Raw genomic sequence first — 18,896 nt, 5'->3', positions numbered from 1 at the left:
ATGACATTTTCCGCCATTGCTTTTGAAGAAAAAGTGCAACAGTATGGTATCACTAAAGTACCCCGTAGCCAGAGAGTATCGCCAAAGGAAATGTAACAGGGAAAAAGCATGATCTCATAACGACATGTCCACGGCCTCCTCCCTCCTCGCCTCTCTCTCGTGGTTCCCCCTCAAGCTCCGACCATTTCATTACTTGGACCTCTCCCTCTCCTTTTGGCGCTCATTCAGCCTTCTATGCCACTCTTTCTGGACCTTCTCGGCCTCGTCCGTCTTGCCCTGCAGCAGCAGGTTGTCCCGCAGAAGGGGCATCGTGGTGACGACGGTGTCGTCCAGGGGGCCCCACGTCGTCTCGGCGAGCTCGATGTACAGCCGGAAGTGCTGCTCGCCCTCGACGAGCCGGCCTTCCTCGGTGCGCTTCTCGCCGCGCAGCCAGAAGCAGCGCGCCATGAGGTTGACGCGGTCGGGCTGCCGCCGCGGCGGGCACGTCGGGAAGCCGCCGAGCATGAGGTCCTCGACCTCGTCGCCGCGCCCTTGCTCGTACATGGCGACCGAGACGCGCATGGCGATCCACAGCCGGATCAGCCAGTTGTCGCGCACGACCTCGTGCGTCTTGAGACGCATGCGCTCGAGCCCCTCGGCGATGTCCTCGACGGACCCGCGCGACTGCTCTAGCGTCGAGTTGTAGAGCGTCAGGGCCGGCTCGCTGATGGCCTTGCGGCCGAGGTCGGCCGGCGCCGCGACACCGGGCTGCTTCCCGGCGGTGGCGCCTGAAATGCCGTTGCCGCCGCCCCCGCCGCCGCCGCCGCCACTGGTCTCGGTCTCGGTCTCGAAACCCTCGAGGTCCTCGCGGATGAGGCGGCGCGTGAGCTTGAGGACGCTGACGTGCTCGGAGGGATCGAGCTGGCTGAAGCGGCGGGCGATGGCGGCGGCCGGGTGGTTGGGCCCGAGCAGGCTCTCGGCCAGGCTGCGGACGTGGCGGAAGAGGATCTGGACGACCTCGGGCATGGCGAAGTCGACCGAGACGTCGAGCGCGGCGTTGAGCAGGTAGAGCAGCAGGACGCGGCGGGCGCAGGCCTCGCCGTCGCGCAGGACCTTCTCGATGCGCTCGAAGCAGACGCGCAGGCAGTAGAAGCCGACGCGCAGCTGCTGCTCGGCGATCATGGCATGCGCGGCGCGGAACTTGAGCACGAAGTCGAGCATGACCTCGTCGCGGTCGCCGACGGCCGTCAGCTCGCCCGCCAGCTGCTCGGGCGTGCGGCCGTCGCGGTAGGACCCGTTGATGTAGGTGCGCAGCAGGTGCAGGATCTCGTCGGGCGCCTCGAGCTGCGGCGAGGCGCGCATCTTGTTGGGCAGGAGGGGCCGGTGGAAGGCCGCAGACGCCGCCCCTGCCGGTGCCATGCCGGGCGGGAAGGGAGGCGAGGGCGACTTGGAGGAGCCGCTGCTACCGCTGCGGTTGTTGCCGCCGGCGCCGGCGCCGTAGGACGAGGCAGCGTAGGCGTAGGCGGACCTGGCGGCCGCGCTGGCGAGCAGGGCCTGCAGCTCGGGGATGGTGATCTCGGCCGTGCCGGCGCCCTGGGACTGGCGCAGCCTCTGCAGGGCGGCCGGGTTGCGGCGGAGGTAGCGCTGCAGGCGGGGGAGGTCGAGCTTGGGCAGGTCCTGGGCGGCCCCGGCGGCCAGGTCGCCGTCGGCCTCTTGTATGCGGCCCTGCTCTAGGCGCTGGATGGCCTTTTGCACCGCGTCGGCGCGATAGTTCTTCTTCAGCCCCCACGTCTTGATTCGGAACTTGTACATGCGCTCCCTGCGAACGGCCGCGAGACGGGTTAGTTACTCTATAATGCAATGATATCTTCCATCTCTGGAATAGGAGGACATAGGCTATCTGGCCGTAGCCCGATAACATGCAGACCGACTTGGCCGTTCTCTAAGCAAAGGAAAAGGCACATAGCTCCCTGCAGCTACACATAGCTGCCCATAGCTACACACAGCTCCCCATAGCTCCTCATAAGCACGGTCTTCCCCAGGGCCCTGCTGCAGCTGCGGCTACTGGGCTGAGGTCCAAACAGTGGGCGGAGATCCTATTCCGGATCCTCCAATCCCCGGATGCAGTGTCCTTTTGTAGGGCTGCGGAAGAGCCAAATGTGGAGAACCATAGGGGTTTTGGCACTCGCGAACAAGAAACAGGGCCAAAAGGGGAGAGGGACTCACGTAGCATAAAAGTCGTACACCCGCTCCATGTGGTCGACGACATCTTTCAGTCTTCTGTGCTGGTACAGCTCCGAGATGATGGCTCTGTGTCTTTCCCAGTCCTCTGCGGACGCCCACTTCCTCGTCGCCGCGGCCGGAGGAGCACCGCTAGCTTTGGCTGTTGCTGCTGCTGTTGCCGGTGCTCCGCCACTCGGCCCGGCTGTCGCTGGGACTGCTGCTGCTGTTGCTGCCGCCGCCGCGACAGGCTGCTGGATTGCCGCCGCGGGAACAGCCCCGGGAGCGGCAAAGAGAACCGTCGAGCTGGGCACGACAAACGCCGAAGGGTCGACGTCCTCAATGGACGGCCAGGGCACTTCTTGAGGCTGAAGCGGCGGCAGGTCATTCATGGCGTTTCAAGCTCTTGGGTTACTTCGGCTCGCCAAGTAGTGTCCTTTTGAGAGCTCACGATCCGGGATTGGACCTATAGCAGAGCTTGCAATAAGCCTCGAACCAAGGATTCCTTTCGAGGTAGCAATGCGGGCTTTCCCGAGCTCTAGGTAAGATCGGTACGCCGCCACACCATCAGCCTCTCTCTCTCACTTGCCCTGGATTCTTGGAGGAATATCTCCGACGATTCTGCAGATGCTGGGTCGCGGGCTCTTGGAGGGTATAGCAGAAGGCAGAGGGCAAACACAATATACCTCAAAAGAGGGATAGGATGCAAAAGAAGAATCTCACCCTTCCCCTCTCCTCCTTTCGTCCCCCCTCCTCCCCTCTCACCCGGGGAAGAGGAGGACTTATACCGTCTCCAGCCTTCTCGGGTGGAGTAGCCGGCGACCTGATTCGACCTTGGACAACATCAACGACATTAAACGGCTACAAAACGGGCAGCGCTAGGCCAGGAACGGCGCTGAGGCACTCAAGTTGGGAGCTGAAGGGCTGCCGGATGGGCCGCGGATCCTTGTCACAAGTGTGTGCGCCAGCTCGCAGCTCTTTATCCTTCCGTTCTCAGTCCCCCGCGCGCGACTCTGGGCAACACTGACAGCTTCCGCCCACCCCCTTGTCAGCAATCCTGCGGGGGGAGCCGGTGCACTGGGCGCGGGCAGCGCCCACTTGACAACGAATGGATTGCCCGTTTAGTGTGGCCCTCTAGGGCTGGCTTGAGCTGGACCAGTGTCGAAGTGGACTCTCTTGGCTCAACGCTGTCCAACGTCCTCCGCGTTAGGCCCGAGACGGCTAGGGATCGGCGGTCCCTCCAAGCGACCAGCAAGTCCACCCGAGAGGACTGAATAACAGCGCTCCCAAGGGGGGATGGGTGTCCTGCCTCGCAGCTGGCTGCATCGCTATCACCTTCCTTCCGTTTGGACGGACGAACCGGGTGGCAGGACTGCCCTCTAGGCATCTGTCCGGCACTCGACGCGGGGATACACGCACGCACACTTGCATACACACTGCGTCGGCGACTAGCCGCCGTTGGTAGGGGACACCTCAGACCGGTGTGTGATCTAGGTATCATGAACTTAGTGAGTCGGCTGGCCTGAACAGGTGTGGCCAGGTGGCCTCGTCAATAAGCGCCGGGTCACTCCGTGGCCTGATCTGAAGTTGCTACTGCTTATTCACTCTATTGGAATTCTCGGTGTTCAAGTGCGGCCGACTCCCCGGTACGAAGCTCAATAGAGAACCTTCAGCTGCCTTGTCAACGATGAGGTTCCATCCAAATTGTCGTACCTCAGCTCGGCAAGGGGACGGATGGACAGGGCCCCATGGGCATCCAGAGGCAGGAGTGGACATTGGCTTGCAAGTCATATGCCATACACAGCTTCACTCGTATCCTTAACAAGGCAGTTCCAAGAAGAAGAAATAGGAATGCCTCATAAAATTCTGTTGTATCCAAAAGTCAGCAAGGGACGTCTTAGTAGGTTGATTCATGCCCCTATCTATGTCTGAAAACCCTAAGCTCTTCCAAGCATCCAGTACTTGCAGTTCCAGCGGTCTAGATTAGGTATGCTACATCCTTCGGCGGGTCATCTGATACGAAAGGCGCTCTGCACATAGGGCAGCTGGCCACCTTCCTGCCCTCGGAGTCAGCGTGAGTCGTTGCCGCCAGCCTGATGAGGCACCGCCTTCCCGCGTGGTGATCTGCCTGGCAGTTGCGGAGGCGGACTGGTTCCTCCACCACTGTGCCCTCTTGCAGGTATTCCTCGCCGCAGATGCAGCAACTCTCCCCATCGCGGATGAGGGCGTCGACCTTTTCCTTGCCTAGTTCGACGATTGCCATCTCCCCCTGAATCTGGCCCCGATACTCATCTATCACCCAGTGGTTGATCTTACGCTCCCACTCGCGGTAATAGCTCGAGAAATCCTCTTCCTCCCTACTTGGCATCTCCAATCCCGACGCCTCGAACTCCTCAGCCACCTTCGCTAGATCCGTATGAGCGAGTTGATTATTCTCCAACTCCTCCGGGTTCCTGTACTCTTTGGCAAGGATCATGGGCAGGAAGCATTCAAAGACTCCTAGCATCTTCTTCACTGAGAGCCCAACGTCTCTGGTGAGGATGTCCATCGCACGGCACAGGAGCCTCTCCTTTGGACGACCGGACAGTGACGGAGAGTCGAAGCCCTCGAAATACGAGCCGAACTTTTGCCGGACTGCTCCCAGCCTAGCCACTAGCAAGCGGTACCGCTGGTCAATCTCCGCCGCGGTGTATGGCTCGTTGTGTAGGGAAAAGGGGTTCTCCGGATCACTTGTGTGAGAGGAACCGTGGGGGTTACGAGTTGTCCCCAAGGCTACTATCGTATCTTCAACTTCAGCATAGACCCCTTGGAGGTCCGTTGCCCGACGACCAGGCTCCATTACAAGCGGGAATGCCTCGTCCGCGAAGGTGTACTCCCCTCGCTCATCTTTTCTAAACAGACTCATTAGGATGTAAAAGGCATTGACGGCCCTCACACGACGAACGGCCCAGGCAATGTTCGATAATTCAGGGTGACCTGTTCCGTTGCAGCACTGAAGGCCGAGAAAAATGCCACCAAAGTCGTGGGTGCGATTGAAGCGGCAGAAGATTTCCGGGATGGTGGCATCAAAGACTTGCAACACTCGATCCCTGTCTCGACCGATGTTACATTCTAGCAACACAACGCTCAGCTCGGCAACAAGAAGTCGCGCCAGAGCCAAGTAGTAATGCAGGACCGCCAAGGCGGTCTTCGACGTCATTGTGTCCTCGGGGTCATCGTCGCCATTGTCGGCGAAGTCGATGAACTCCTCGTCGACCAGGCCCCGTCCTCCCTGCTCTGCTGATTCGCCCGTGCAGTCTGGGCACTGGATCTCGTACACCTGGTGAAGCTCGTCGAGCGCTTCAAGGCAGGGCTGGGAGTGTCTGGTCCAGTCTGGGGTCGAGCAGCGTATGATGTAGCTTCGCTTATGCTGGACCGTGTTGCCCTTGATGTCCTTGCAGGTGTAAGTCTGGTGTACTTGGATACACATGGTGGTTAATCATATATGGGTGAGGTTGGACAAAAGTCTGACGATATAGGCCGTTGAGATCCGATGAACGATGCTGCGTCTTGATGAATGATACTAGGATGCGAAAAATGTTGCAAGTCTCGATGGGAGATGAAAGTCTGTGGTTGCGAGCACCGAAGGAGTTGCCTCTATTTAAAGAGAAAAACACTTAGATGCACCCAGAGTTATTGGTGACGAACATGTAGCAGGTTTCTTTGACGATAAAATTAATATATAGAATGTTCAGGAACTCCCATCGCATTCACTGTATTGCTGGCTGGACGCCTGTGACCCATGGTTCTGACCAGTTTGTGGTGTTCCGTAACAACACTGCGTTCACTTAAGGCATGGCAGTGAGAGTACTGATCTTGCAGCTGTGTTGTCACTGGCAAACGAAGGAAGGCAACTACTTCAAACACAGTATTATTGTTCCAGGTCTCTCTGCCATTTTCAGGTACCGTTGTTCCCAGTCTTGCTACCACAATTAGATTGGGCAACACACTGGCGTTTCTCCAAGACGTTCGAGAGATTGGCGACATCAAACCCGTTCTCATCCTCATAATTAATTCCCAAATTCCAGTTGAATATCCAGAGAACATCGTGAACGCATCAGGCCAGAGAGATGTTTCTCCTTCCTGGCGTTCGCGGGGAGGCTTTGGCCCGACGCATTAACCTTGCACATACCATAGCTAAGCGCATACAGGCTCGACAGCACCTCAAAAGACATTTCGCCCTCTCTTTTTTTCTGGAATATGTGGCTTGAGCTCTCAAGTCAAAGCCTGATTTTTTCTCGCAGCCGATCCAGATGAGGGCGTTCACTGGGGCATTCATTCCAATCTCTTCTTCCTTGAACATGCCACGTTGCTGGAAGTCAAAGACAACAACAAGAACTCCGTTCGCAAAGAATCAATCACGGACATCTGACTCATTCATGTTGATATTCAAGTATTTCGGGCATGCTGTCACTTGTCATAAGTCGGTTGTGTTGTTTAATTCGAACAAAGAAACGATGGGATTGACAAAGAAAAAACGCCACAGAACGCTCGTCAAAGGCGGTAATGTCGAACAATGCTCTTGTGCTGTTACAAATGTCGGAGATACTATTCAAGAGTTATTCCTGGAGTGCAGAAGTATAAGGTCATGATGCCGCTCGAAGATTACGAGGTGTTCCTTGTTTTCCTTTTCCAACATCAATCATTAGGAAGATTTTATTGGTTTCAGTAACGGAACTGAAGGTACCATCTCTTCTAATTATGTCCTCGAGATCATGGAACTTAAAGGGAAAGGAATGGCCTGGCTAACAGGAATGTCGCATGTACAGCTCGCGTATGCGATCATCCCCGACATCAAGACCCAAACTAAAGATTGAACCCTTCCTAGAGCGAGCAAGATACCTCGATTCAATAAAGCCAAAGAGACCGAATAGAAACAGTCATGAGCATTAAAATCAAGGCGAATTGCTATCGGGGTGGATATGAGGAGGGCACCATGACCCCGAAATGCTGCGAGCATGGGGGAGTGTACAGAGTTGTAGACAAGTGTGGTTGCGTCCTCTTTGAGGAATTGACTGGACTGCAACATGACTTGTGCGGTGAATGCAAAATCCAAATGAAGGATGATGCTGTGAGAGAGGCCCGTAAGATGGAGAGGGCACTGCGCTGTGAAGAGCAACGCCGAGAAACCAAGGCAGCTCAACAGCTTGAGCGTGATATGAGACTCGAGGAGGAGCCCGGCCCTTTCCGGAAGTTTTTGGGAAAGAAGCAGAAGCGCAAGCCATCTCCTTTCATTGGCTCCTTCGACCAGCTTCCTCATCACCCAACTCCAGAGGATCTGCGTTCGGACGAAGACCTGTCTCGCTCTGTTCCACAAGACCGAGGCTGCGGAAAGAGGACACCTATGCACCGTCAGATTCTCCAGGCCCAGCGCGATGCTACCCTCTCAGGCACTCCAGTGGTGTCTCAACTCTCTGTCTCGACTGGGAACAGAATTAGGAAGAAGTACCTTACGTACAATCCTGCCCGTGGCGGAGCAGCCCCTGTGGACGAGCGGACTTTGTCATGGAGAGCGAAATCCGAGACTGCTCCGCCCACCCTGCCCAAGGAGAATGACGCCGTGATCTCGTCAGCGAGTGTGGTGGACCAGGCCCTGTACAGGACCTCAAAGGTGGACGACACCTTCTTCCCCCCCTGGACCATGGCAAGAGGGATCCACCCCGGCGTCGTGAAGCCCACCGCTTCAGCTGCCATGGCGTCCGAAGATGCCTAGGTACCTCCTCCCAGGAGCGCTGGTCCGAGGAGGCATCAGACGAGAAGGACCGAGACTAGTCGTATTCCGGTTCCTTCTCAGTAGATCACTGCCTCCAGACGGGGTCGACGCCATGGGCATGCTGACTCGGTGCCCTTCGTCACGGAGAGCAGCATCCCAACCCACCGTTGCGTCGTGTGATCAGCCAAGTCTGGCGGCGACTGGAGGAGGATGCTCCACCGCCAAGTCCAGCGTTCAGCAGGATGGCGGTCGTTAGCCTTGACCCGGAGAGGGCCTGAGTCGCCGGGTCTTCAGAGGTTATGCTGTGAGAGGAAGCTGAGGGGTTGGAAGGGGCTTGTTCTTTTGCCCCTTGGTCGGGGGCCATGTGAGTGTGAGGAAGGCCCCGGCCAGAAGAGCGGTTCACTATTCGGATACAGGCGGAACCTGAAGGTGGTGCCAAGTGTTCTACGGCGACGGGAGACACAGGGAGAGAACGGGACCGTACATGTATGGGCTGGTGGGCTTGCTGATCTAGCCGTCGGTGAATTGAAAGACAGGGGGCAAGGTATAGAGGGTAGATAGAAAATGAAATCCCTTCAGAATATTGGAGGCCGTTCCTAGCACTATCAAGAGACAGAGAATTGATGAGACATCCCTTAGGACATCCAGTCATAACCAAAGCTGGCGGAGTTGCTAAAGGCCATGATATACTCGGCAGGTATTGCTTTGTTCGTAGCAAAAACTAATAAAAAAAATACTATTGCTTTAAGAAACCCGCACCAGTGTTAAGCTTATAGTGTAGCAAACTTGTTCAAATTATAGTGGCCTTAAATGACCATAATGAAAACTCCTCTTCTTCCAAAGACTTTCAAACGCAAGGACCGTTAACGCTCCTGTTCATCATGTGGCCCTTGATGAATGCCGAAATGCCCTTGCCATGGGCTAGTCTGTCAGATTTGATTGTTGCTTCAACACAAATTCATGCAGCAATGAGATTCATTCATGATAGTGCTTCATTTTAATCTGGGCTTGATTGAGGTAGCTATGTCTCCAAATGCCACAACCGTCAAAGAAGGCAGGCTCTTTCCACCGTCTTAGATGCCCTTCCACTTCCCAAACCTCTGCCACTTCCTGTACGTCTCCCTGAAGATGGCCCTGCCGCTCGCGTCCATGGCGTCGTTCATGACCTTGCGGCTGCTCTCCGCCGTGACGGTCAGTATCGAGAAGAAGCCCGGCTCGAGCGCCTCGCGCAGCTGGTGCGGCACGTTCTGCTCCAGCTGCAGCTTGATGTAGAGCATGAGGACCAGGTACATGTACTGGCCGGCGGACCGCTTCGCGGCGTCGGTCGCCGAGTCCAGCTTCGGCTTCTGCGACCTCGTCACGGACGCCACCGTCGGCTCGCAGACGAGCTCCAGCAGCCGCGAGACCTGGCGAGCACTCTGCTGCCACGTTGGCGAGCCAGGGGTCCCGTCTATGGCGCCGTCCGGTGCTCGACTTGTTGTGTTAGAGCCAATGATCAAGGACTGCAGGAGCGATTGTAATGTTGCGACGAGCAGGTGGAAATGGCCCTCCAAGCGCAGCCTGTGGCGCTTGATAATCGTCTCAACGAGGCTGCAAAGACCACTGTGGATGGCGGGTGAGAGGCCCGTCGCTCCCTTAGCTTTGGCCCGCTGGTCAGATACTGCACATACGGTGTTGAGCAGGTAGTCGATGTTCCATTGTGTCGTGGACGAGGAACCTTTGTTGAGAATTTTGCAGATCATCTCGATGAGCATGCTCGACTCGACTGGGGAGTGAGTATGTTGAAGATGCTGAGTGAGTATGCTCTGCGCCAAAGCGAGGTCAAATGTTTCGTTTGCCTCCCCAGCCACTTGTTCAATTACTTGACCGGCGGCTACCAGTTCTCCAATGCCGTGGCCTCCATCCTTCGTGTCGCTCATCAATTGCTGGAGATATTCCAACTTGGATTTACCGTCCATGCCGTTCGTGACAGCACCCACGGACTGGCACAAGAGATCCATAGGTGCGTAAAATAGAGATAAGTCTGTGCCGCCAATAGCAGCATGAGACTCAAATAGATGACTGGGATCAGTCGCCCCAGCTTGACCAACTTGCTGAGGGAAGTAAGAGTCGAGGAACGTCCTGAGTATCCAACCAATCTTGAGGCCCTTGGCACATAGTCTGCGGCTTGCCGCCTCAAGATCTGTAACATCATCGCTCACGCGCGATTGTTGAATCAAGTCATTACGTGGTTGAGAGTGCTCTAGTGCAATGAAGACTGGTAGCAACTGTGCGTCCTCTTCGCGGATCACGTCCCCCTTCTTCAACGACTTCTTGAAACGATGCAAAGCATCCGATACCAAAGTTGCCGATTGCTCTTTGATTCTTTCGACGTCGATGTGCTCCTGAATCATGCTTCGTGATGCCGGCACTTCGAGGATAGCGGAGTAAATACCGTTCAGAATGGTGCTTCGTGACAATGGAGACGACGAAGATTTCTTGCTCCATTTCGATGTTGCTTTGGCGAGGCCGCGGAAGTATTCAGCTTCACGGTCGTTCACAGTTGTGAGCATTTGCCTGCGACAGTCAACAATGATCCTCGGTCCGGGTCGGGCATAATGGCTGTTGGACCACTTACCTAATCGTAAGTTTGACCAGCTCCTTGAACAGAGCGAGGATCTTCAGTGAATCCAAAAGAGGAGACCTGGGCAATGAATCTTCAAGAATTTCGCCTAGGCTGACCAGATCCTTGAATTTCATGCCCTGTTCAATGGTCAGCAGCAAGACTTTATCATGGCACCGCGTACATTCATACCTCGTAAAATGTGGGATCCCTCATTACACGAACCATCAGGCTCAGGATCGATCTCCAGTCTGACGGGGTGGCCTCGCTCTCAGTCTCCTTTGCCGATGAGTCGACGAGAGCCAGTAGAGAACTCATGATAAGTTCTCGTGATCCTCGCAGTATCATGTGCGACGGCAGTCCCAATAACAAGTCCACAGAAGACACGGTCTTCTTTGACTTAAGACCTTGATTTTTGCCAGCGTCCAGGGAAGCAATGAAGACATTTACGGCACGTTCTTGTTGGTGTTAGTTATCCGGATTCCACACATTCTCGATTTCACAGACTGTGACGAACCTATGATTCCCTGATTGTGTTCGACTTCCAGTTTGGTAAGCATCAGTTCCAACATCTGGGATGCAAATCGCTCGTCGTAGTCTTGCGAAGCATTGTGCTGCTCAATGATGGTGAAGAATGAGCCGAGCAAGCCGCTGCTCTCCTTATCGCCTCTCGTGATGGAACTGGTCGAGTTAGTATATCATACTGATCAAGACTGGTGGTGGACAAACCTCAAAAGATTGGGCGACCCATGCACAGTCGCCAGCAAGTATACGCCTGGAGATAAACTAGCAGCACCCTGATAGGATAGTGCTTCTAGCTCCTCAGCAGTAGATGGAACGCGTTGATCTTTGTCTTGCGATATCCAAGCCGTCAATTCGCCGCCAAATCGAGCAAGGAATTCCGAAACCACCTTCTTGGCATCAGCTTCGTCCTTCTCAACATACTTGAGTGCGTCGAATGCTACAAGGGCGCAACGAAAAGCCTCGAAGGTCTCAAATTCCGCGATATCCGAGTTTGTCAGGGCCTTTTTCAAGGGTTTCTTGATGTCTTTCCAAACCCGGCGTGCATCTCCTGTGTCGATCCAAGAAAGCGCCTTCCTTGCAACACGCCATCGCATGGCTTGAAGTTCGCGTTTCTTTACACCTTTTGTTGCTTCAAAAGTGGTGTCAAAAAGTCTCGTCCCGACTGCATCAACAAAGTCTTCACTCTCGACGCCACAAGCCACGGTGTCGAAAAGTACCAATCTGACCGTCTCCGTCGAGGACGCTTCTTGAGACTCGATCCAGTCCACAAGAGATAGCAGCTGTTGGACTGTCAGGGAAGGCTGCAAGAGGCTGGCCACGGCGCTTCTTAATTTGCCATGGAGCCAAATGTGGCTGCCAGAGGAAGTCTTCGATCCTTCGGACTTGTGGTGACTCAAGTTCGAGTACCATCTCTTGATGAATCCTGAGAGGTCTCGGGATCTGGCGAATCCATTCGCCAGAGCCACTAGAAAGTCTGCTATTGGTTCTTGTTCTTCATTTGCCGCATTCTGTACTCGCTGTAAAACCGTATCCAGAAGATCAGCGCCCTTGGAAGAGACTAAGAAGGCATCAGCGTCGCATTGTGCAATCTCTGAGATCAATTTCCAGTCGGTCCTGTCGTCTTGAAGTGCATAGCGTGTGCAAACCGACCGCAGACTTTCGAGCGATGGTGATTGCCTGCTCTTGGCTGCTAAGTCGAGAATGAAACCCACTACCGTATTCCTCTCGGCGAGATCAATGCTGCGAAGGGGCTCCTCGACGACATCGAAAGCCCCTTGGATCCATTCCTCATTGCTCTTGCGTGCGCTCGCCTGTGTACTCGACTGGCAAGCCTGTATCGCCAACTGGAAGAGCATAGCAGAGATGGTAGTAGCTTGCCCAGATGGCCCTACAGCCGCAACATCTGCGAGAACCTGACTGTCCTTGCGAGATATCACGCCAGTTCGCGCTGGCAATATTGTGTTGTGCATCAGGAACCGCTCGAGTGCCTTTGCCCATGCATCTCGGACTTCAGGACTGACTGAGATATCCCAGGCTTTTGGAATACCTCTGAGTTTAGCCAACATAACCAGAGATACAGGTGCCATGCTTATAGCAACTTGAGCAGGATCAGCCGGGTTCTGAAGGTGTAGATCCCATATGGAGTTGATAGTTGCGACCCAGGTGTCTTGCTTCTCCAGAGTTCCAGCCTCGTGACCACCTAACGCAGAAGCGCAACAACGTGCCAGTGGAACAAGGTATTCCAAGGTCTCGGTGGCGGGAAGGAAAAAGAGGGATCGGATGTGCTCTGCGCCCATCTTCTGCTCTGGAGAGGCCTGCTCAATCGACTCGACGCGTTTCAGGAGCGGTTGGAGGGCTGTGAAGAGTGATTCGGCCGACTTAAGGCAGCCTTCTCTCGCCCGCAGACAATCTAGGTCAAATGCGACCAGAGGGGACCTCTTCCTTTTGCGCTTATTCGGGCTGTCGCTGGCCTCTGGCGCATCTGCCATCACTGTGTCGGACGATTCATCCTTTGGTGCTGGTGTCTTCTGGGGCTTCGAAACGTCCTTCGCAGTCTGCGTCACAACATGAATAAACTTGCGATCTGCCAGAACCTTTGCTAGAGAGAACATTGGCATCCTCTGGAATATGCAGGCCATAATGTCCCACGTCATGGGGAACCGTCGACATAGTTCCGAGTCCGCTGAGGTTCCCTGCATGTTCTTCAACAGCCAACGAAGTATGACCTCCTCTGGTGCATGGAATGAGCCGGCCGGTGATCCAGATAATGCTTCCCATACCTGCGATAATTTGTCGGGGACTGTTCGTGTATCATTCTGGTCCAGCGACCTCGCGGTCTGCACAAGAGTTTGGAGCGCCATCTTTATGAGCCTGCGTTAGCCAAAGGAAGGGAGAGACTGATGCTGCCAGGGTAGAAATTCGATCATACCTTGACTGTGATCCCCGGGTTCAGCTAGGCACTCCCTAGGTCGTTGCGCATTGAGCACCCAAAGTGCTTTCTCTCCGGTTTGATCAATCTCCAAGACAACATCCATGGGCTGGACTTTCCCCGCCAGTCAGGTACACCGAAGCTCTGGCTGGTCCCTAAATTTTTTGGAATTCTGCCGGCTCTTTCAAGCCCCACAATTCCTGAGAGGCTGTCACTAGGCTCACCGCCTTCGGGTGTGGACCGGGTCCTGCCGAGCTGGAGCGCCAGACTCGAGTTAGCTTTTGGGGGGAAAATAACATCATACCCGAACCTGGTCGAACAGTTGTCGCATTCTACCTTGATAACCCGCTCTTCAATTGCGCCAATTGCTCAGAGGTGAGAGATGCTATCAGCTTCGGATATTCAACTGTGCTAATAGAAGCGTTTACCCAGCTCTAGACCAACATGCCCGAGACGACTTCAGCTCCCCAAACGCCGGCGACTGCCGTGGTCGCACGACCTGTCAGCGAGGCACTTCTCAACGAGAAGGTCGGTGATGGATTGTACCTTTCCGCAAAGTAACGACGGTGCTAACAACCATGCAGTGGGACCGCTGCCTGTCCAACCTCCTCATCAAGTCCACCCTCGGTCTCGGATTCGGCGTCGTCTTCTCAGTCCTTCTCTTCAGGCGGAGAGCTTGGCCTGCCTTCGTCGGTGCTGGCTTTGGTGCGGGACGGGCGTACGAGGAGTGCAACTGGAACCTGAAGCAGGCTGCGAAGGAGATCCGCAAGCAGGCATGAAAGGGGCCTAGACGGACAACGACATCTCGAGAGGGCAAGAAAGCGCCGATCTCGAGATGAGCAACTTGCAGTGTACAAAAACATGTCTGAGATGCACGGGTGCGCCCGACGGTGATAGACTGAGACCGGACTCGTCTTTCAAGTCAGTGGCTTACGCCTTGGTCATTATTTCCTTCCGTGTCTAGACACGACTAGCAATACCATCCAATAGAACTGATATACATCTACACCTCTCCAGGGACGCCTGTGTAGTCGATCTTATCAGAAGTCCGATCCATCCACGTCTAGCATGCTCCATCGTTTCTCCGATCCCCTTCTGGCTGGCGTCGGCTGAGAGCCGGTCGATGATGGTGTCGTTGATGCTCGTTTCTCAGTGGCAGGATGTTCCGCTTCGACCGGCGGCACTTCATTTAGTCTCAATGTAGACTTGAGCGAATGGATAGGGGGCCGAAACTCGTCCGAAGCGCTTCGCGTTTTCGCTAGTGAGCTCGGGGGTGCGAATGAGATCCTTCGCGGGTTGATATGTTTCGTTTGCGTTGCTACAGAGAAGCTTCTCGCACGACTTGGAGTCGTATCGCCGTCGGCTGTTCCAGGAGAGTGTGGTGACTGAGATTTGCTCTCCTCTGTCTCCTCTGTAGTAGGTTTCTGTGATGAAGTCGGACCTCCCTGTGATGTTGGCTTTGATTTGCACACCTGGTGCAGGAAGAATGCAAGCTGGCAGAATAGTACCAGAGTCAACAGCGCCAGGATAGCGAGCTGCAATTGGTCTGTGGTCAGACCAGAGTAGGATTCGATTGCCTGTTTCTTTGACTTCCAGAACATCTTCGGTTTGAACTTGGCTTTTCAGGAGACTATGTGGTCGATGGCGTCGCAGTTATGCCCAGCATCCGGGCTGATGAACTGGTCCGGTGCTTAGTGTAGGCGTGAAATGCTGGTCTGGCTAAGCCTCGATTGTCAAGAAAGATGTGAATACAATACTGGTGAAATCTAGGTCTCGGGCCGGCTACGGTGTAAGGGCTGCTCACGTACGAGAGTCGTCATCAGGGATAGAGAAGTGTAGAAGTGCGACAAGGGAGCCTTGAGGCAAATTGCCAACAGTCCATTCTCCAAATGTACACTGGTTGCGAGTGTGCCGAACGAGAAGGCACGACCGCTCCCGAGCGCGTTGTAATTGCCAGCACGATGCTAATGGCAAGCATCATAGGGTCCAAACCACAAGTGTCTATATCTAGCTACATAAATACTTGAGTCCAGCACCCTTCTGCGATGGAAGCATCCGTCTTTCACAAATGGGTATCCTAACACTTGTACTCCTGGAAGAACATCCCGTTTCCCGTTCCAAAGTATGTACGACCAAACACGGCCTGAATCGAGTAAAGATCCTTCACATGACAACGCAGCACTTCTTGAGCACAGTGCCGCAAAGCAAGCCCAGGATGTCGTCCTGCTGCTGTTGCGGCTGCTGCTGTTGCTGCTGCTGGTGGTGCTGCGGCTGGCCCTGCCCAGGATATCCACCATGATACCCGCCCTGGTGCCCGGCGGGCTGCTGCGGCAGGGGCGGCGCGCCGCTGACGGCGCCGCCCTGGAGGTCGACGTAGATGCGGCCCTCGTTCTGCTCCGTCGCGCACTGCAGGCCCAGGTCGCGGCAGACGCGCTCGACGGCCGGCTTGATCTTCTGCACGTGGCCCGTGCTGTGGTTGCCGCGGCCGACGATGACGTGCAGGTGCGTCTGCCCCCGGGCGCGGGCGTCGCGGATGCGCGCCTCGACGATGCGCTCGGCCTCCTCGACGAACTGGCCGTGCAGGTCGATGGTGTCGCCGGCCACGCGCCCGGGCGCGTTGTTCTCGCGGAAGATGAACTCGGACGCCTGGCGGTTGTAGTCATCCATGGCGGCGTCGTGGCGCTTGCCCTCGTTGGAGAGGTTCTTGGCCTCGGCGCCGTCGCCGCGCTCGTAGGCCTGGTGCGCCTGGTGGAAGGGGGTCGGCATGTCAGTCAAGAAGCACAGAAAAGTGTGCCGAGAGAATCGCTCGATCCATTGGCGCAACTCGCGCTGGGAACAAGGACCTCGATCGGATATGGTTCAAGGCGGGAAAGCATACCTTGTCAAAGCATGCGTTGCGCTTTGCGGCCTCCTGCCGGGCCAGATCCCTCAGGCGATCATACTCGGCTTCGGCATCGTTGCCGGGACTGTGATTAAAGGCTGGATCGGAGGCAGTCGTCAGTCAATGGACGTCCGGGGCCGGAAGCGGGGTTCGAAGGCAGATTCAACCATGCGCGCGCGGCGCATCCAGCGCAAGAAAGACACGTACCTCTCTCGCCAAGACGCGTCAGAGGGATGGCCATGGCCGCAAGTTTGCAATACTGATCAAAGACGGTGCGACAGCCGGCAGACTTGCGCCAGTGTTTATGGCGGTTTGCGACGACCAAGGTGAGGCAAACGGCACGCCTTCAAATGGTTTACACTACGCGCGCGCGCATGCACCGAGCTGAAGCCGGTCCGGGTCAGGGACCGAGACGAGCTGAACTACGGAGCACGAGGAGCGGTCTAAGGAGGCGCCAGCCAACCATATTGCGAGAATCAGCACCAAGGCGGAGGTGGAGATTGCTTCAGAGCTTGAGAAAAGGTGGAAAAGACAGTTGCCAGGTCCTTCCTTCAAGTCGAGGATGGAAATCTATATAGGATGAGAAGAGTTAAGAAAGGATGTCTCTTATTCAGGTCACTAGATGGCCTTAGCTTTTGTGTTGGAAGTGGAATGGGCGACTATCTAAGAATCATGCATTTGGTCTGTCAACCAATGTGTCTTGAGCGAACCTCGGACCAAAACAATTTGGATATTTGAAGCGCGGAGCTTATCAAGCGGGCAGTCTAATCGCCCGACCCCCTGTCCGTGGGTCCTCGCCCGACCCCCTGCACTGCTAAATTTCTAAGAAGTTGAAATTCTCTAGTAAGATCTTAAGAATATCTTTTTTTAAAAATTCTATAAAATACCTTATATCTTATTTTATATATATGATTTTTTTCTTAAGAAAATAATCTAAAGTGACTAAGTTATTTTAAAGAAAAGCTTCTAATTCTCTCTAAGAATAAGAGACTGCCAAGACCTCTCTAAGCCTCTTAGTAGAGACTTAGTGGAGATATTTCTAGGCTAGTGGAGACTCATTTTTGATACTTAGATTTGAGGCACAATAAGCCTTGAGCAGAAGTATCTTTTGTGTGTGCAGGGGGTCGGGCGATTAGATTGCCCGCTTATCAAGCGGCTACCTCTGATTATGGAGACATTGTACGTCTCCGTATTGCGTACAAAGTTGATTCTGGTAACAAGCAGACTCGGCGCCGCCTACGATGTACCAAATTGCCCACACCTTCATTTCTTCAGCGTCTTGAACGTTTTGGGACCAGGGGCGTGTCTGCATAGTCTCTCGCTTTTCACTGGCCACTCGGCACCCCAGCCTTGTCGACAAGGGTGCGAGCAACCGATTCAGGGGTAAAACGGCCCCTGACAAATGCATTTCATGTCCTCCTCATCTTCTAGAACATATCCCGTTTCGTCCCTAGTTTGTCCACATATCATTCGAGACTCCACTTGAATAAAATGATCACATTGTGCTTGGTGCAAATCGGGGACAGCGTACGCTCACAGGGTAGCCATGCACAAGTCCGTATTGGGCTCCGTCTGTCTTGATCCGTACTGTGCTGTCATCGGGCGGAAAGGGGTGTACGGGCGAGCAATGCTCATCGATTGAGGGAGAGCCAGACCTTGTACCTCAGTGCTGGTGATTCTGCCTCAGTGGTACGAAGTAAGCCTTGATCTACACTACACCTCATCGGAGGACTTTCGCTGAACCGAGCTATCGTGATCGCTGTACCAACCAGGATCGCGACGGAGAATAAACAGCTCGCATGTGGGCAAAATCCATGTGGCAAAGGCTGTCCTTGCTGGTAGAGCTTTTCCGGGGGTCCTGGTCTGGTAATCGTCCGCTGTGGACCACTAAACATCCACTCACTGCCAATGGACCTGGCGAAGCGAGATTTGATCCTGAGCAAGCACGCAAGCTGGGGAAGCCTTGTCAAGAGCAGTTTGTGTGATGCCAAGGGTGCATGGCCGCACATCACATCGTACCAGCGTATCACGACACACGAAGAGCCAGCAAAAGTCGACAGTGGGCCGGTGTTGTGGGATACTACGGGAGAACTCAGGGCTGGCATTTGTCGTGATATGTATGGGCTGGTGACAGGTAGGATAGGTGGTATTTCGAATCCTTTGCATCCAGCGATATCACACTTTGGCATGTCCCTGGCGCATACCGGTTAATTGAGAGGTGTTTCAGGCTACGTCAGGTCTTTGTGCGGCCCGGAGGATTTTGAGGTTTCTAGAACGGCCCGGTTCATTTGATCTGCCAGCTCAACAGCCAGCTACCCCGTCCCGAGGCGCAAGTTTGCACAAACAAGGCTGCACGGAGTACGACAGTTGTTGGACCACAGGTGAGCTAGTTCCCGGAAGGCGCGTTCTCACGTCAGTCCAGACAATTCTCCGAACAATCATAGCCTGTGTTTCTTGACTTCCTGTTACAGCATGCAGTCATATGCGAAGGCAAGCGTCGTCCCGAATT

At 54.9% G+C, this 18,896-nt stretch overlaps 6 protein-coding genes across 6 annotated transcripts; 2 read left to right on the top strand and 4 right to left on the bottom strand.

Moving 5' to 3' along the window:
• Positions 1 to 189: 189 nt before the first annotated feature.
• On the bottom strand, positions 190 to 2,591 carry E0L32_004276 (uncharacterized protein; the record flags this gene model as incomplete). The annotated part of the gene is made up of 2 exons (XM_031138668.1): positions 190 to 1,798; positions 2,206 to 2,591. The coding sequence occupies 2 exons, from the start codon at positions 2,589 to 2,591 to the stop codon at positions 190 to 192; spliced, it is 1,995 nt and encodes a 664-aa protein (XP_030997289.1).
• Positions 2,592 to 4,177: 1,586 nt separating this feature from the next.
• Positions 4,178 to 5,668, bottom strand: E0L32_004275 (uncharacterized protein; the record flags this gene model as incomplete). Its single annotated transcript, XM_031138667.1, has 1 exon — positions 4,178 to 5,668. One exon carries the CDS (start codon positions 5,666 to 5,668, stop codon positions 4,178 to 4,180), a length of 1,491 nt encoding a protein of 496 aa, XP_030997288.1.
• Positions 5,669 to 7,120: 1,452 nt separating this feature from the next.
• On the top strand, positions 7,121 to 7,951 carry E0L32_004274 (uncharacterized protein; the record flags this gene model as incomplete). Its single annotated transcript, XM_031138666.1, has 1 exon — positions 7,121 to 7,951. The coding sequence occupies one exon, from the start codon at positions 7,121 to 7,123 to the stop codon at positions 7,949 to 7,951; it is 831 nt and encodes a 276-aa protein (XP_030997287.1).
• Positions 7,952 to 9,024: 1,073 nt separating this feature from the next.
• E0L32_004273 (uncharacterized protein) lies at positions 9,025 to 13,438 on the bottom strand (the record flags this gene model as incomplete). Its single annotated transcript, XM_031138665.1, has 5 exons — positions 9,025 to 10,507; positions 10,569 to 10,693; positions 10,746 to 11,011; positions 11,071 to 11,234; positions 11,283 to 13,438. The coding sequence occupies 5 exons, from the start codon at positions 13,436 to 13,438 to the stop codon at positions 9,025 to 9,027; spliced, it is 4,194 nt and encodes a 1,397-aa protein (XP_030997286.1).
• Positions 13,439 to 13,950: 512 nt separating this feature from the next.
• E0L32_004272 (uncharacterized protein) lies at positions 13,951 to 14,285 on the top strand (the record flags this gene model as incomplete). Its single annotated transcript, XM_031138664.1, has 2 exons — positions 13,951 to 14,034; positions 14,091 to 14,285. The coding sequence occupies 2 exons, from the start codon at positions 13,951 to 13,953 to the stop codon at positions 14,283 to 14,285; spliced, it is 279 nt and encodes a 92-aa protein (XP_030997285.1).
• Positions 14,286 to 14,691: 406 nt separating this feature from the next.
• E0L32_004271 (uncharacterized protein) lies at positions 14,692 to 16,628 on the bottom strand (the record flags this gene model as incomplete). The annotated part of the gene is made up of 5 exons (XM_031138663.1): positions 14,692 to 15,041; positions 15,311 to 15,470; positions 15,700 to 16,335; positions 16,385 to 16,485; positions 16,595 to 16,628. The coding sequence occupies 5 exons, from the start codon at positions 16,626 to 16,628 to the stop codon at positions 14,692 to 14,694; spliced, it is 1,281 nt and encodes a 426-aa protein (XP_030997284.1).
• Between the last annotated feature and the right edge of the window lie 2,268 nt (positions 16,629 to 18,896).

The sequence above is a fragment of the Thyridium curvatum genome, assembly GCF_004353045.1.
Source record: "Thyridium curvatum strain D216 chromosome Unknown NODE_20_length_475153_cov_84.797782, whole genome shotgun sequence".
In the NCBI taxonomy this organism is placed as follows: Eukaryota; Fungi; Ascomycota; class Sordariomycetes; order Thyridiales; family Thyridiaceae; genus Thyridium; species Thyridium curvatum.
This window is presented reverse-complemented; position numbering and strand designations above follow the sequence as displayed.